The 14,853-nt window shown below is 40.6% G+C and overlaps 1 protein-coding gene across 1 annotated transcript in view; it reads left to right on the plus strand.

The window, feature by feature from the left end:
* Positions 1-323: 323 nt before the first annotated feature.
* Positions 324-14,853, plus strand: part of MANBA (mannosidase beta) — a gene marked incomplete at both ends in the record, with an annotated part of 49,811 nt that continues 35,281 nt past the window's right edge. Inside the window, 4 exons of the mRNA XM_081999675.1 lie at positions 324-614; positions 9,517-9,611; positions 10,098-10,203; positions 12,147-12,317. Of these exons, the coding sequence (XP_081855801.1) occupies positions 324-614; positions 9,517-9,611; positions 10,098-10,203; positions 12,147-12,317 (663 nt within the window). The remainder of the gene's footprint in view (positions 615-9,516; positions 9,612-10,097; positions 10,204-12,146; positions 12,318-14,853) is intronic.

A 14,853-nucleotide genomic window follows, 5' to 3' on the forward strand; every position in this document is an offset into this window, starting at 1 on the left:
GCCACCAGCGGCGGGGGGAAACCGCTCTCCCGCTGACTGCAAGTCTTCCGAGGAACCGCGCTGGCTCGTCCTCAGCAGCGCCATCTTTCCTTCCACCCCACACACAGCGCGACCGTTGCCCCGAGGAGCCGTTAACTGGCGGCGGGAGGCGGTGCGCGCCCGCCCCGCCCCCACCCCCAACGGCCGCTAACTCCCCAAGCACCACCCCAGCCCTCTGAGGACGTGGCCAGATCGCTAGCGGCCGCAGGGACCGGCTCTGCGCACCCTCGTCTCCGTCCGTCCGTCCGTCCGTCCGTCGTCCCGCAGCAGCGTCTCCGCGGGCTATGGCGGTGAGGCGGCCGCGGCGCGGGGCCGCCGCTCCGCCCGCTAGCTCCTCCCGGCGGCTATGCCGGCTGTCCGGGGGCCGGGCGGGCGTCGCCATGGGCCAAGCTGCACTGCTGCTGTTGCTGGTGGCGGCGGCTGCGGGCTGGGCCGGCGTCTCGGCCGCGGTCGGCCCGGAGGTGCACAGCCTGCGGGGGAGCTGGCGGCTGGGCAACGGGAACGGTTCGGTGGTGCTCCGAGGGGAGGTGCCGGGCTGCGTGCACACCGCCCTGCACCGCCGGGGCCTCATCCAGGTACGGTAGGCAGCCGCGCCGACACACCTCGCCCGCCTACACCCTGTCCTCGCCGGGGCCCCGACTGTGAGGCCGTGTCCGGCCGTGCCTGGGCGCGGTGCGGTGAGCCAGGCAGGGCGCTGCGGTGTCGTAGCGCTCGAGGAGTAACCTCGCACCCGCCGTGCCGCTCCGAAGTGGAAAAAGGGGAAGTGGACAAAGGGGAAAAAAAACCCCAGCCTCCCAGTCCCTCGTGTGAGATCTCCAGAAGCACGATTAGAGGCAGCCCTCTAGCCCCCCCCAGAACACCGTTCTGTCCCGGGAGCTGCCTAAGCCGCCGCAGGTTTTGCTAGCATTGCTGGTGCAGCAGCCAGATTTCGTTTCCTTAGCCCCTCCGGTGGCAAAGGGTTTGGTGGCTGCAGTATCCTCGGGTGGCTAGCTGGAAGTTATCGACAGCAGAGTAGTCCCAAGTGGGGCAGGGGATACAGATGCAAGCCCGTGCTCTGCAGTCTGTGAGATTCTGTGGTTTTGACGCGGATCCAAGGGGCTGACACCAGATACCTACAACATCATCATAGTATGTAAGTCATGTTTACCTACAATATTACCTGAAAAGAATGAAAAGCTAAACCCACCCTGTTGAAGTTTGACTTGTTGATGCAAGAAGTCTAGGGACTTAAGGCATTTCAGTCCATTAAAAATCCCCTTTAACACTTGCAGAGCACAGAACAGTTCAGATTGTATACTCTCCAGCTCCCTAGGAGAAGTATATTCTGAAACATGAGTGTAAAACTGTTACGTTTAAAAGACTAGTTCCTGCCTTAACACTTTTTGCTGTTTCTGTTTACTATTGCCTCTTTTAGGTTTTAGATTTATGAAAACATAGTGACCATTTTCTGGGACAAATGATCAAAACTGCAGTTGTTGATCGGTAGCAAAGTACCCTGATAGCAGCATAAGCTGCTTGTCACAGACCTAACAAGAAACATGGCATTAACTGGGTCATCGTTAAAGTGAGATGCCTTTTTAAAAGGAAGTATGTGGAAAGTGAAATGTGTACCTGGAACAAGGAAAAGAAATAAAACATAGTGAAGTTAACAAAATCATCTATAAAACTGATAAATACACTTCTGTACTAGAAAACACGAAGTACTGTCATACGTTCTCTGAGTATATCAGACATATCTATATATTGTATTTATTGTGGGCCCAATGTTTCATTTCTTGTACAGCATTTATTTAAAAAACACATTATGGATGCATGCCTTTTATATTCTTTAATTTTTATTCTTCAGATTATTATCCTGCTGTGCTCCAACTAAAGTTAGAGAGGTATAAGGAGAAAGTGACCCCACTTCAGGCAGGGTAATATTAGCATTATTCTCTGTTGGCAGAGGTTGGGAATCCCAGTACTAATAATAGATTCCAACGAGTGTCATTGCCAGATAAAATAAATAGACAACATCAGAAAAGTAAATATGCTAAGAAGGGATAAACTGAGCCTTGATGGACTGTTGTTTCAACATCCGTATGCAAAGTGACGTGACATTTTGAACATACACAGTTAAGGTTTTAAAATGGCTTTTACATAGTCTTAAAAAGTGCAGTGGGCAGGTAGAGTATATATGGAAAATCAGTGAAGAGAACTGTGGCAGTTTTTCCCGTGCAGAACTGTCTAAGATAAGCTGAACATCTCAGATGTTCAACTGTGCTGGGAGGTATTGGTATCAGAAGTGTGAGTAATCCTGCAGGAGAAACTGTGACCAATGCACTGAATCACGCATGCAGGATAATGACGTAATGAATCACATTTAACTACTCACATTAAGTACTCTTCTGAAGTGAGAAAATGTGATTGCTAATTTACCTGCATGGCTGTAAGCTGACTCGTAATTTTAGTCATTTTAAGCAGCAGTATGATATTAGGAAATGAGGCTGGTGATCATGAACTCTCATGTGCCTGGTCAGAATCCGAAGCCGGCACAGAGGTATGAAAGCTTAATCAGCCAGCTGGCCAGCAGCATGGGTCTTGCTAATCGGTAGATGGGTGCTTGGCTAATTAAATCAATGATGGTTGGCTGTGGGCACTTAGAACATGCTTATGTGAATACAAGTATGAGCTTGCTCCGAACACATGCTGATACGGCTGCGTATGAACCCACTGTAGTCTGGAAACTGTTGCTAAGTTGGTGGTGTTAGAATTAGTATGCTCTGTCGCGGAGCCGAGTTAACCAAAATATTTCACTAGTGTGGTTGCTTGACCTCTGGGCTGGACCCGGCTGGTGTCTGGCTAGTTCTAAGCTCAGAATGAGATAACTTATTTCTATGTATAGGTGCATACGGGTAACTTAAGATCAATTTAAACCCATTCTTAATCAGTTTAGCAAAGTCAGCTTTACACAAAGAAGTGTTCACACAAATATTTGCACCAGGATAATTAAACTGTTTTAAAATCACATTTTTGTTTAAAAGACAGAATGGGGAACATACCAAAATACGGGAGCAGCCTTAGTAGATTTCAAATCTATCACAGATAGCGCTAAATGTAACCAATCCCTGCCACCATAGTTGTAGCATACTGCAAAGCAGCAAACCTGGGTTGTTTGGAGGGAGTCTGTGACATAATTTGTTATTGCAGTGCGTGGCTTCATGCTGCAAAGTGCAGCTCAGCTGTTTGTCCTGAGATTTCTTCATTGCTGTGAAAATGCTTATGACCAAATGTTTTCAAATGCAGCTGCCTAAAATCATATTCCTATTTATACAAAAGCATGCACACAGCCTGAATTTTAGAGGCATAGAGCACTGGTTGCTCCATTTCTTCAGTGCTCATTATCTCTGGAAATCAGCCTTTTTTGGGGTTGTGTCATGTGTAGAATTAGGAGTTTCTTTATAGTAGCCTAAATACAAAAGCTTTGTTCATGAGTATTTTTTTTCATTTGCTTCTTTTGCTCTTTGCTGCGGAATGTAGGATTTTTATTCATCCTACTGAAAATGTCACTAGATCAGCAATCCAAAAGCTTACTGCTTGAAATCAAAAGTGAGGATTGGTCTGAAAAGCTGTACCAGGAAACAGGAGAACAAAGCTAGCGGGAACTAAATTATTCTGAGTAGCAAGACCCATATGTTCTGCAACCTAGTGAAATCTATGCGCTGTTTTTCTGTGTGATTTGCAAACGGCAAATAGCACTGCATCCTTTGATTTTGTATCCTTGGGATTTTTTCATGGGTTAGCAACCAAAGCAGTTTAAAACAAAATTTGAGAGGGCCTACTCCAACAATGTAGCTTAGTGGGCATCTCACAAATGAGGGGAAGGAGGGAAGCAAGAATAAGCTGCTGGGTATAAAGCCTGCAAAATGTGGCTTAGGTTGCAAGAGTAGGCTGCAAGTAACTTAGTTGTTGGTGTGGTTCATTTCAAGTTTAGGTTGACGCACAAACTGTTTTTGGCCAGGGATGCTCTAGCTGATTGCATGTCTGTAGCCTTACTTTAACCTGCTGTGCAGGCCATACATTTAAATTGAAAGACCTCTTTCTAACAGGGAGCATTCGTTACTCATTTCTCTGGATCCTCTTAGCATTCATTCTACAGATGTCTTTACTCTTTGGTTTATAAAATATACATTGGATGAACACATCTTTCCAAATGCACCAAATGAATGTATCTTAGAAAATACTCTTGGGGAAGATACTTTTGAGTTTCCTATTGAAGTATTATTTTCTTCCGTGTTCAACCAGCATAGTTCAAATGCTGGATTAACTGTGATAAAAGATCTAAGGGCAGGAGGTAGCATCAGTGTATGTGTTCAGCTGGGTGGTTTTAATAATGTTTTATTAGGACTCCATAGCTCTTACTGCTATTTACATGTAACATTTAAAAAAGACATGAGAAATGCACATAAACAAGGGGAATCATCACTTGAATAAAATTAGTGCAAAGCTTGGGCATAAGCACAGACATTTTACAAAGTTGCAGCGAATCTATTGCTAATCCTACATCTCTGGAAAAAGAAGATTTGCAGAAACCATTTTGTCTGAAGATTAGGTTTTTAAGTACTGTCAATAATATTTTCTTTCAAGCACAGTTCTGATAAGCAATATGTATCAGCAGGTAACTTGTGCATTACATCTCTGAGCTAGAAATAGTCGTCCTCTAGCATGTACTGTCCAAGTACTGCCTGATGCCATTTCTGCTGGCAGGTGACTCCTATAAAATTTCAGTTCTAATGAATATGGCTATTGTAGCTGGATTTTCTCATCTGCCAGCCATTTGCATTCATACAGAAAGGCTGTTTTGTCTTACTAGCTGACACTTTGATTTGTAAAGACCTATTATGGGGGGTCTGCAACTGTGATGCTAATATAGGGAATGGATAACACTGCAGTTCCTGCCCTGTATACAAGGGCATGCACTTGACACAGAAGCTTATGGTGGTCTTGGTCATACTTGGATATTAAAATATATTAGAAGAGGCAGAAGCTTATGTATCTCAAGTGGTATTTCTGCTGTTGTGTAAAATAGTGTGTATTTTTGGTAGTTTGTTCTGCATTTGTCTAAAATATGCTGTTGCATATTTTATGATACTTCATGGTAACTTAGATTTTTTCAGAGCAAGCCAGGTAACAACTGCATTGGGTACCATGTGGTTCTAACAGGTTAAATGGCATTCATTGATGAAATAGTTCATTAATATAAATATATTATTTTCCCTTAGAACGTATGTGCTCTGCTGAGTTGTGTGATCATACGTGGAAGCGTTCAAAAGCTTCAGTGAAACTTAGGATCAATAATAGAGGGCACTCATGTTTGTCTTTCAAAAGCTATGAAGTTAAAACAGATATAAGTTATAGTAGTCTGTTAAATACAGCGGAGTATTCAAAGAATATTAAGCAATGGGTATTAATATCTTGTTAATTTACTCTTTAGTGGTGTTTGTCTCAGTGTTCAACTGTAACACATCTTGAGCATAAGGTGACATTCAGTTTACTGCTTTGTTAGAGTAACTACTGAAAATGAATTACTTTAAGAAGAACTTCCAAAACTCATGTTCCAAGAATACGATCCATTCGTTGCTACTGTTAGTTCAGCATGACTTCAAGCTGTAAATATGTGAAACTGGCCTTGCAGAAAATTGTATAAACGTCCTGCCTGCTATCGCTTGAGGTATCGAGGAGTGTGTGAATATAGGTAAGTATCTTAACTATTTACCTTCCAGTCTGAAGTTGTCAACAGCAAAATCATTAAATTGTAGATCGTGAAATATCCCTTACAAGTTTTATTTTGGTAATCTGTTTAATCAGCAGGATTTTCTTATGGTGTACATTATAAAATATCAGCAGAGTTGATCTATGAGAGCAGAGCATGCAAGGTGGTTTCAAATTAGATCATAACAAAAGTAGGGTAAGGCTAAGGAATCTGGGTTTTGTTCAGTTTATTAGATTTCATTTTATTATATGCTGATCTTCTGCCTGGATCCAGCTGACTGTCTAGTGTCATTCAGGAGTTTGCGCTGTGCTCCCTGGACTCCTGGTTGCGTGGGGGGCCTGAAGCTGGCCCTTCATGGGGCCAGGGCGTACCTGGCACAACTCGCTGACTTGGGCTTTGAGCCTCATTTCTGATGTGGTCACGTCTCATCCATTTCCTGCTTAACAGGAGAAGCTCTTAGCTTATATGACTGTAGCTTTTCAACATACCCATAAAATCATTGCAAGGAGGAGTTTCCATCTAGCTGTTTGGCAGTGCCTTCAGTTTAGTGCTGCCAGTGCTTTTGAAGTCCTGCTGATGTCCTATTGTCCGAACTGGAAATTGCTTCCTTTTGATGCTCTGTAGCAGGGCTTTTTCCTCATTTTGGCAGGTGATTTGCTGCTTGCTTACAGCACTGAAGTTGGGAGCAGAGAACAAATGGGCAGGGAGCTTGAGTGGTTCGGAATTTTTCCCCAAATTGCAGGGAGCAGCAAAATGCAAGGCTGTCATGTTTGGTGGGATCTAAAAATAGCTGTAGTTGACTCCACCCGTCTATAACTTGCTTCCAGGAACATGTTGAGCTAATGAATGTGAAGTATATTTAATACATGTGCAGTCTATTTCCTGCCATCTTTCAGATTCTCCCAGTGCCCTTAAGAGTTTTAAATTTGTCTTTTTTCATCCAGTTTTCTGAAATAAACGTTTACTTTTAATGTGAGCTGATTTACTGTGGGATGAAATTCTGTTTCAGATAAATCCAAACAATTTGACTTCTATAAGTACATCTTCCAGCACTCAAAACAGTCACATTTAATAATGAAAAATTCAATAATCTCGCAAGTGTGTTCGAGAAGTCATTTTCCTTTCTTACAGGACTTTGTTGTGGTCGTGCATTTTTCCTGAACCTTGAGAATTGCCTTAAAAGCATTGCTTGAACATTGCCATATGACTGATTTTACAACAAGCAACGTTTGTCATGCTTTAAAATGACTAACCAATATTAGCATTTAACAGCTTTTCTGTGTGATATATAAGCTGTTTTACTAGTTAATGTAGCAACGATATCAGTAAGCTGTTAAGTTTTATATAAAGGTACACAGAACTAGGAGCTTCCCATCTAAGAAGGTGGATGCCTGTGAGGAAGAAACAGTATTCGTACTGTTGCTAATTAGCACCTTCTGTGACATGTATTGAGCAGTCAATGCATTTCTTAAAGTTAGAAGGCTTTAGACTAATACAGAGAAAGAAATCCCCTTCAGGAAAAAGGATCCGCAGTACGCTCTCAGAAGATTTAAACAAGCAGCTCTGTTTGTAAACTGCTGTAAGAGCCCATCTGATGATGTAGTTTCTGCCTCTGATGACACATTCCTACATTTCTCTCTGCTGCTAGACAACAAGTTTTGTGTTCTCCATACGTTAGGTCTTTCTTCATTAACATCTCCATATCCATGCGTTCGTGGAGAAACAGTGCAGTTTTCTTCTATGCGGGTTCTTGATCTTTGATGAGGCACTGATGTCGACTTTTTGATCACTAGCCAAATTGCTTTTGGCTTTACAGTGTAATGGTGCTAGTGCACTTACAACTTGCATCTTATGCCTTTTGTTTTACACATAGAAGTGGCAGTGATTGAAATTTAACATGCACATTTTACAAAGCATAACCTAAAATAAAATAGTAAACAATGTTAAAGCAAGACAGTTGTTAAAAATGTGCTTTTTAAGGACATATTGTGAGTTTTTTTGGTCTCTGGCACTTGACGCTTGCCTTTTATTGTCTCAATACAGTAATCTTAATGGTGCTTCTTTATGAGCCTACATTTTGCATTTGAATATGCACTTATTAGCCTTAAAGTTTGCATCTTAAGAAAAGTCCAAGATACATTCCCCAAGCATTTTGCATATAAAAGTAATGGTATGGATATCTTAAAATTCAGTAATTGTTCTGGTAGGCTCATGATGACTTAACTTTTAGAGAATATGCTGTATTACCAATACAGAGTTCACAGTTTCACTGAGGTAACAAGACCTTTCCTTCTTGATTCTTATTCCCTTGTAGTAAGAAATTTGATTGATCCAGCATAGTATGTAGAGGCAAGGTGACAACTTTCCCTCTGTGTGGGCTCAAGGAATGATGTTTATATTGCTATGGGACTCCAGAAGAGATTTTGCTGCTGAGGGCCGTCACTTAGATGTTATGGTTTTGCTCATCTATGTAAATAGATTTGTGTTTATACTACAGAGCCTGACCCTATTAGTTGTAAAACAAAGATGAGATATGAAACAATGTTTTTCAGAAGATTTCAAATCCGGAAGTGTCATTAGTATCTATACTGACTCCCGAAACAGGGAGAAAAATTGAGCTTCAGCAAGAAGAAAAAATAAAGCTGGGCAGATTTTCTTCAGTGGGAATCTGGATATTCAGGGCAGATAGCTGTGCTGGTACTCGTATCAAAGGGAACCTTAAATGCAGCTACGCTCTCTCTTAGCTGGGTTTGAGTCATGTAGTCCAGAAGAGATTGGTCTTTGTTTGGGGAAAGCAGTTCAGCTGTGCAGCTGCTGAAGAGGATTGAACTAAGCTGTCAGCCACTGACCCAGATACCTGCGCTCTGAACTGACTGACATGGCGATGTAACACCATACCTTTCTGCTGCCTTGGCATGAAGTGCAAGGCAGTGGGTTGTCAGGTCCATGTAACTGATTTCTTCAGCCTGGGTGAGGAACGTTGTGACCTGCCATAAGGTAATAAATACAGCATGAAGCCAAAAAGGTCGAGGACATAGCTGAGACCAGCTGTCCCTTTATTCTTCCTGGTAGTGTGACTAAAGGGAAAAGAACACATTCGGTATAACTGCAGCATTATTCTCAGAAGTAGTAATTTAATTTTACACAACAAACCAAATTGTGTTGATTCTCCTTCTTCTCTTTCTCGTTCCCTCCAAATACAACAATTTCACTTAGTTTTACCACATCAAGACTAGTTGACAAGAAACAACTGGAGTATTTGCAATTGTTTTAAACTGCAGAGATTTGTTCATTGCTGTCCCTAGAGGCCTAAAATGCTGTTTCTTTGCCTCTTAAAATCCTATTAGTCTTACTTTCTCCATCATTATGAGGTTGATCATGTTTCTGTTCTTCTCATTAAGTCACAAGCTGTCTTGATTTTTTTTAATTTCCAGCCCAGTCATTTCTTATGTAAAAACAAATCCTGCTTCTTCTAGTTTGAGTATGAATTACTATAGCAAATGGGTTTTGTCCTATGTAAGTGAAGTGAAATATTACCAAAGCTTTGCTTTCACGTATTATTTCAAAAGTAAAAAGGAGTATCAGAAATAACTAAATGAGGTGGATTTTGCATTTGCAGACAGACTGAAATAAAAAGTCCTCAACTAATGGATATTATGCATTTAATGAAGTAGCACTATTACTAAATAAGTCTTCTAATTTTCTTTTTGTCGGTCTGTTTTTAGGATCCATACTATAGATTTAATGACGTGATGTACAGATGGATCTCACTGGATAACTGGACTTACAGCAGGACATTCAAAACTCCTTTTGATGTCAGGTGTGTGGTAAAGATATGTCTAAAATAGTTCTATGCCATATTTCATGCAGAATTGCTAGTTAATGTGTCAGCTCAAAATCTGCCTAATGCTTTTGTATCCAATAAAACATTATGCAGAAATGTGCAGCTGCAAAGATGTTGCTAAAGAACACTTCAGTAGTTGCTTTTTCCCAGTTTTTTAAATTGTTTAAAATTACTTGTGAATTGCTAAATAAGGAAGGGTAATACTTAGGCTAATTGGATGCTAGCCCATCTGATTCCTGGTGGGTATGTGAACATGCAGTGTTACAAACTTGAGCCACTTCAGCTGTCATCTTAATTTTACTATTTAAAGATATAGTATAGCCACACTAAGTCAAACATTTTTGGAGATAGTCGTGACAACTGCTGTTATAGATAATGATGACATACATTTTTATATTGCCTGCCTCCTGTGTGTTGTTAACTCTAGGTATTCTAACAGTTTTTTATGCATATGTTCTGTAGAAAGTGGCAGAAAATGAATTTGGTTTTTGAGGGAGTAGATACAGTAGCACAGATCCTGATCAACAATATCACTCTTGGGAGAACAGACAACATGTTCAACAGATATGTAAGTAATGAGTAATGTGTATATTTCTGAAGGTGCTTCTGTTTTTTGGGTTTTTTTTTTACCAAAGGCCTTTTGTGCTGAGCACTTTCAGTGCATTCAAGTGTACATAAAAATAGGTCCTTGGACACAGAAGGTCTTGGCCTGAGGACTGCATGTGTAATCAGATAACTGTTAGAAAGAGAAGTGTACTTATCTTTTCAATAGCAGCAGGGTCCGATCTAGAGGTGAATGTGTCTTTTTCCAAATGAGTGGACCCATGCAAGAGGATCAGTTCAGCTAATAATATAAGTCTTGCTTCCTGGGATCTGTCACAACTCCAAGAAAGCGTAAGCTTAAATCTGTTATATTAGCTGTAAATCTGCTTACTAATTGGTATTAGAATGGTTTACATGTGAACACTGAAATGAAAATGCACATGTTGTAAAGCCTTTGTAAGTGTTTCTATGCTTTTTTTTATATAGGGTTTTTGATTTTTAGTATAGGGCTTCTGATAACATTGTCTTGCATTTTTGGACTTGGCCTATGTCAGCGTGAGAGTACTCATCATGGAATGATCTTGAGAGCAGCAAAAACATTCACGCTGATTTTGTAGCTTTAAAATATGAAATTACTCTGGGTACTAGCATAAGGGACAATCCTTACTTTTCTCTTGAAAGAATCAAAAAAGGAAAAGTTAAAGGAAGAATGTTAGTGGAATAACTGAATTACAAAGGAAATGTGGTGTCTTCATATCTTAGTGTTTACCATTCTGGCAGGTTTTATTGCAGAGGTACTGGCCTGAGACATGAGAGCTAGATTCTGCCACCTGGGTCTGTGTGACCTGCAACAAATCACTTAGTTTCTTTGTGACTTACTATCTGTAAAATAAGAAATTTCACAGACCTTTTATGAAATTGTAATTATTTACTATTTGGAGAGTATCTAAAGGGTTGCCAGTAGCAGGCTCTGTAGAATTGGGAAGTGATACTGTTTTGCCCTGATTTCTGCAACTTCATTTTGTCTCAGACTGTAACAGTTCATGAAGTGGCCTTCACTGTAAAACCAGAGTGAACTGTATTAGACTGAGTCTAGGATTACTGTGACCTAGACTTCTGCTTTGTTCACCTGTTCCACATGACAACTATGTCTGCAGGAAGGACTCTGTATGGGAGATGCTATTTGATTTGTAATTTTCTGCTGTATGCTACAGACGTAAATGGTGCTAGCTGGGCTGCTCACAAGTTGGAAAAAATTGCCAAGACTTGGCTTGTCACAAATGAACACTGTGAAGAAGAAACAGGTATTAGCCATTGGAACCATGTTATCTTGATAGCACAGGATAATTCTGAAACCGAATGTTTATCCTTCTATCCAGCCACACTGAAGGGGATTTTGTGAACCAGTGGGGAAGCCCCCAAGTGTTTTATTTGGTGCTGGCATGGAATATGTATTTGTACATTTTGGGGATGAGAGTGCCGATGTCATGAAATACAGCTTTGCAGCATTCACGCAAAAGGCAGCTTGGTGCTTTGTGGTAGGTAAGCGGGCAGCACAGCATGAGTTGGAAGGACTCCTCTATAGACCAGCTTTCTGAGGTGGAACAAGGTGTCCTTCTGAAGATGCAGATGAGTTCTGAGTGAGGAAGGATGGTAAAGATTCTTTAGGCATCCTTATTCTTCAAGCACTTCTGCGTGCAAGCAGAGTGCTGCAGCCTGCAGTGAGGGCTCATTATGGGGAAAGTGGTTTGCTCAGAAACATTTCCGCGTATCTAGAATGTTACTGTGTATTTTCTTTTTTCAGCTTAAGAAGTAGCTCTTTTACTTCAAAACCAGAGCCTGTTGAAACTGTAGTTCAAATGACTTTGAAAAATATATGTATGATATTAAAATCCCAATGTAACTGATTATAAGTCTCATAAATAAATGTCAGCACTGTAATGATTTTGTTCTGTTTTCTTGACCTAGAGCTTTGATATTACCAGCATGATCAAGGAGGTCAATTTTGTTGAAGTCCGTTTCTTGTCAGCCATTTCATATGCAGCAGAGCAGAGCAGATGTCACAAAGCATACAGCATCCCCCCGGCATGCCCTCCACCTGTGCAGAAAGGAGAGTGCCATGCTAATTTCATCAGAAAGGTACGGGTAGAATCATCTGTCTCTGGCTTCAGGCTCGGAAGGAGGAATGCACCATGTGCTGTCCTTACAGATGTATTCTGAAACCTGCAATGTCATTTTATAAGTAGGACATATTTTTAATTGCATTTTCCTTCTCCTGCCCTCCTACCCCCAAACCTGTAATCTAGCATGTCGATAATACAAGAGGCATAAGAAGGCCAGGCTTCGTATCTAGGTGATAAAAATGTTCAAAAGGCTGTTTTCATCAAGGAGTCAGCAAGGAGACTTGCTGGTAAGAGAGCAGGATAGCGTTGGGAAATGTGTAATCATTACATTTTGATCCACTGGGTGTGTTTAGCAATGTATGCTGACAATAGAGTTCACTGTTGCAAATACCACTGTATATTGCCAAGGCTGTAAAAATCTCAGCCAAGCAGCTTTGTGAGTGTTTGCTATTGCTCATGTCCTGTGCTATTTATACTGGGCAGCTCTGGCATGTCCCAAGAAGTGTTATCTAACAGAGGACCTGTTCTCTTCTTATTACAGTTGTGAAGTGTGACTTTTAAATACATATTCAGTCAAAACAACAATGAAATATACAATGAATGAAGCTCAGAAACTGATTTAAGACATGGCTTCAGTGCTGTTAAAACTTACTCAAGGCAAAGTATCACTTGAGTAGCATCTCATATATTTCTGATAGCTTTGCAGCAGCTAGAGACAATGGCTAGGTGATCTTATTTTGGAATTTCTCTTTTTTGGTATTTTTCCATGTTTGTCTCCACTTAATTGCATTTCTTGTTATTAATTTTTAATCTTTTCAATAGAATCACAGAATCACTAAGGTTGGAAAAGACCTTTAAGATCATCAAATCCAACCATCAACCCAATACCACCATGCCCACTAAACCATATCCTGAAGTGCTACATCCACACATTTTTTGAACACTTCCAGTGATGGTGACTCCACCACCTCCCTGGGCAGCCTGTTCCAATGTTTGACCACTCTCTCCTTTAAAGTCCTCTTAGAGCTTCCTCAAAAAAATGACTGGAATCTTGTTAATCTAAACCTGGATGCGATTTCCTTTAAAATTTGTTAATGGAAAGATGGACTCCATGTTGTCCTGTGAAGATCCATCAGGATTAAGACGTTGTCTTTATTACTAATTGCTGCTACTTTTATTTTCATTTCATTTTAGAAAGTTGATTAATTATGCTGAGTCCACTGTGTTTCTTAGAAATTAGTGCAGGGAGGAACTTGGAAGGAAGAAGGCTGTAAACAGTTGTAGACTTATTTATAGAGCAAAAATGGCCAGGAATGATTTTATGCTTTACTGAACTATACCTTTAAATTTGTAAGAAAGTACCTTAGTGCTTTTTCTCAAAGGAGTTGTTGACTGTACTTGGAAGCTGCTCCAGACATTGCCAGAAACATTTTTAGTTCTTAGTACATGGCAACACCACCAGTGATGTTTTTACTTTTAAAAGTAAAAAAAACCATACTAGGACACTGCTAAAGTAATCTGGCTGCTTACTGCCTTAAAGTTATGGACAGCTGTTTACACGTTTGAGGTTCAGTACTAAGTGCAGTAAATATATTTAAATTTTAATAGGATTTTGTGGCAAAACACAAGACTTCCACTGGTAATATACATCAGTGATACAAGTGTCTTGTTCTTACAACATACTATTTCTCATAGTGGTCTCTGAAATATTAGTGAAACCTGACAATCTGTCAGTAATTCATTTGTTGATTTTTTTATAAAGGGAAAATGACTTTCAATCTTACTTGTTTTCTAAGAATGTGTTGTCCCTGTTTTTACACTTGAAATAGGTACAGTGCTTGCTTCCTGGAAGGCTCTTTTGCAACTTGATAGGCAGGCAGGCTGACTCCAGCGATGCAAGGGATAGGCCAGATTTGTGCAATGTGGTTTGCCAAAATTAGTATGCCTCAGCTCTAAGTTATTAGTCTCTAAATTTAGAACTGTAGGTCACTGTACAAGACCTTAAGGGGATCTATTGTATTTGCTTTGGGGGCTGGGGCTGTGTGAAGCTTGGAGGGCAGCTGAATGAATAGAAGTTGTCAAGGGATTTATTAACTAAAGGTCTGACCAGGTTTGAAAACAGCTAAATGGAAAGCAGCGTAGGTACTTCTCTGCCTCAGCAGCATTTTATTATTCTGACAGTTACTCTGATGGTAGAACCAGAACTAAGCTATTTCTCAACCATGTTTTTGTTCCCTTTGTTTTTGTATGAGAGCGCCATAAAGAGGAGAGTAACAGTGAACATAACTGAACTTCTCAAATGCACCAGACATACGCATCTCTTTCCTTGTACTAATCTGTGGTATTACAACAAAAAATAGGGGATAAAGTATTTCAAATATTCCCACGATTTTTAGTATGATATTGTTCTTTCAGAGTACTTAAACATTTGTAACCACCAGTTTTCTGCTTACTTTGTCTTCTAGGTATACAATTAAATACTGACATTACAAACTAAGATAATTCAGAGCTGAATTGAGAGTAACCTGCTGGCTTGTTTTTTTGATCTTTAC

The sequence above is a fragment of the Phaethon aethereus genome (assembly GCF_964289735.1).
Source record: "Phaethon aethereus genome assembly, chromosome: 4".
Lineage (NCBI taxonomy): Eukaryota > Metazoa > Chordata > Aves > Phaethontiformes > Phaethontidae > Phaethon > Phaethon aethereus.